The 2514-nt window shown below is 55.4% G+C and overlaps 1 protein-coding gene across 1 annotated transcript; it reads left to right on the top strand.

The window, feature by feature from the left end:
- Window positions 1–624: 624 nt before the first annotated feature.
- Window positions 625–2514, top strand: LOC124663056 (peroxidase 3-like). Its single transcript, XM_047200811.1, has 3 exons — window positions 625–1219; window positions 1340–1528; window positions 1635–2514. The coding sequence occupies exons 1-3, from the start codon at window positions 989–991 to the stop codon at window positions 2220–2222; spliced, it is 1008 nt and encodes a 335-aa protein (XP_047056767.1). The 5' UTR covers window positions 625–988; the 3' UTR covers window positions 2223–2514.

Below are 2514 nucleotides of genomic sequence, written 5' to 3'. Positions count from 1 at the left end.
CACAAAACCTAAAAACAATCTTGCTGCTTTTACTTAGTTTATTTACTTTACTTGTGTAGTTTACTTAACTTGTGTTACTACTATTATTTACTATTACTATTACGAGACCTTGCGCTTGACATAAGTTTAATTTGGTTTACATGATTGCTAGAATAAGAGGAGGGACAACTCTTTAATCGAGTCCCCGAGAGTTCATAAAATGGTTTTGATGCAACCAATCAATGTGTGCAAATAGGCTCAAGCAACTTCTTCACTCATATAGTGGCGGGCTAGGTTGCACGACAGAGGAACAAACCATACGAGCAACCAAATTGACCATGTATGTACAATTCTGTTCAATTTGGTCAGGCAATACGTCCTTCGTGAATCATGAACTCCGCGTTTACATACGAGAGAAAAGGCAGGGAACTCAAAAATGGTGTGCCATTCGAACAGAGGCTCCTCTGTAGTGGGCTGAACATAATAAGAAGAGAAAAGTCAAGCCCCGGCTCTTCTCCTGTGGTAGTCGGATACTCGGATGAGGCGTGTGAAAAAATCACGCGTTGACAAGCTCCACCCTAAACCCTGGTCCAGTCTTTTGTCCCGCGCGAAATGGGGAACTTTTGTTCCGTTCTGCCAATTCCTCCTTCCTTTCCGCGTTAGCCCCCGATTCACACATCCAGCCAGCCTTGGGCAGCCTCAGTTTTTAACAAACTAGCCAATTCCGAGCTTCTCGACAGCGATCGCCAACCTACCGTGGATCCCTAGCACGCGGCGGCATACTTGTCGCGATTTCTTTATACTGTACTACTACTCGCTATTCCTCGGTATAATTTACGGGAGGTCGATCGCTGCCGGCAAATCTTCCCCTTCCCGGCTGACCAGAGACAGTTTCAACCTTCTTGAGCCGCGCGCGCGCTTCCCCTCGTCGTCGTGATCAAGCAACCCCGGCGAAGACTTCCGGCGGTTCGATTCGATTGTTCGGCTCTTCTCTCCCCCGTCCGGCTGGATGGCATTGGACGTGATACTCGTCCGGCTGCTGCTCGTCGCGGCCGTCGCGAGCGTCCTGGCGACGCCGGGCCGCGCGGGCGCCGGCGCCGGGCTCGCGATCGGGTTCTACAACGAGACGTGCCCGAACGCGGAGGAGCTGGTGCTGGAGGAGATGCGGAACATCGTCCACAAAGACAGGAGCCTCGGGCCGGCGCTGCTCCGGCTCCTCTTCCACGACTGCTTCGTCAGGGTGCGTTCTTGCTTCTTCTCGCTTGATTCTCATGTCGCGTCGCGTGCAAGGGTTGGTGGCCGCGGTTGTTCAGATGTGAGACTTGTTTCTGGGTTTGCTTGACTGATGCGTGGTGCGCAGGGGTGTGACGGGTCGATCATGCTGAAATCGAAGAGCCTCAAAGGGGAGAGGGACGCCATACCGATGAGCATCAGCCTGCGCGGCTTCAACGAGGTCGAGAGGATCAAGGCGAAGCTGGAGGACGCGTGCCCGCTCACCGTGTCTTGCGCCGACATCATCATCATGGCCGCGCGGGATGCCGTGCACCTGGTAATTGCTGCAACAGAACACATCAATTCGCCCTCTCTAATTATCTGCGCCATGGATCTATTTTCTGAAGCTTTCTCTGATCAAATGGTTTCTTCCCATGCTCCAGACCAACGGGCCACGGTTCCCGGTGGAGACCGGGCGCCGGGACGGCAAGGTGTCCTCCTGCGCCGACGCGGAGAACGACCTGGCGCCTCCGGGCGCCAACATTGTGGACCTCAAGACCTACTTCAGCTTCAAGAGCCTGTCCTGGAAGGACCTGGTGGTCCTCTCCGGGAGCCACACGATCGGGAGGGCTGAGTGCGCCGCGTTCGCCGCCGACCGGCTGTACAACAACAGCGGGAAAGGGGTGCAGGACCCGACGCTGGACAAGAAGTACGCGCCGGACCTGCGGGCGCTGTGCGAGCCGGGCAACCTCAAGGACCAAACGAAGGCGGACATGGACCCCGGGAGCTCGCACGAGTTCGACCTGAGCTACTACCGGAACGTGTACAGCAACAAGGGCATCTTCGTCTCCGACCAGGCGCTCCTCGACGACAGGTGGACGCACGACTACGTGGAGAGGATGGCGACCGCGGAGTCGCCGGACGAGTTCTTCGCCGACTACGCCGCCGCCATGATCAACATGGGCAGGATGGAGGTGCTCACCGGCGACAACGGCGAGATCAGGAAGATCTGCAGCGCCTGGGTTGACTAATTGGAAACCAAGCACACGCGGTTGGTCGATGTGAGAGAGAGTTGGTGGTGCAAGTGCTTGGATTGATCATCGTCATGTCTCGCGTTGACGCGGCCACGACGGTGCGTGGGAGCCAGCCGCACGGCACTTTGCAATATTCTGTCGACCTGGTCAGGGAATTTGACATCGCCACGCGGCGAATTTTCCTCACCGTCGGCAAGACTAGGTTTTGTTTGTAAAAAGTCATATCTTTGTTCTTGACCGCTTGGCCTTTGAGATTCAGTGAGCTGTAATTGTTTGCTTGCTATGGTCA

The sequence above is a fragment of the Lolium rigidum genome, chromosome 6, assembly GCF_022539505.1.
Source record: "Lolium rigidum isolate FL_2022 chromosome 6, APGP_CSIRO_Lrig_0.1, whole genome shotgun sequence".
In the NCBI taxonomy this organism is placed as follows: domain Eukaryota; kingdom Viridiplantae; phylum Streptophyta; class Magnoliopsida; order Poales; family Poaceae; genus Lolium; species Lolium rigidum.
This window is presented reverse-complemented; position numbering and strand designations above follow the sequence as displayed.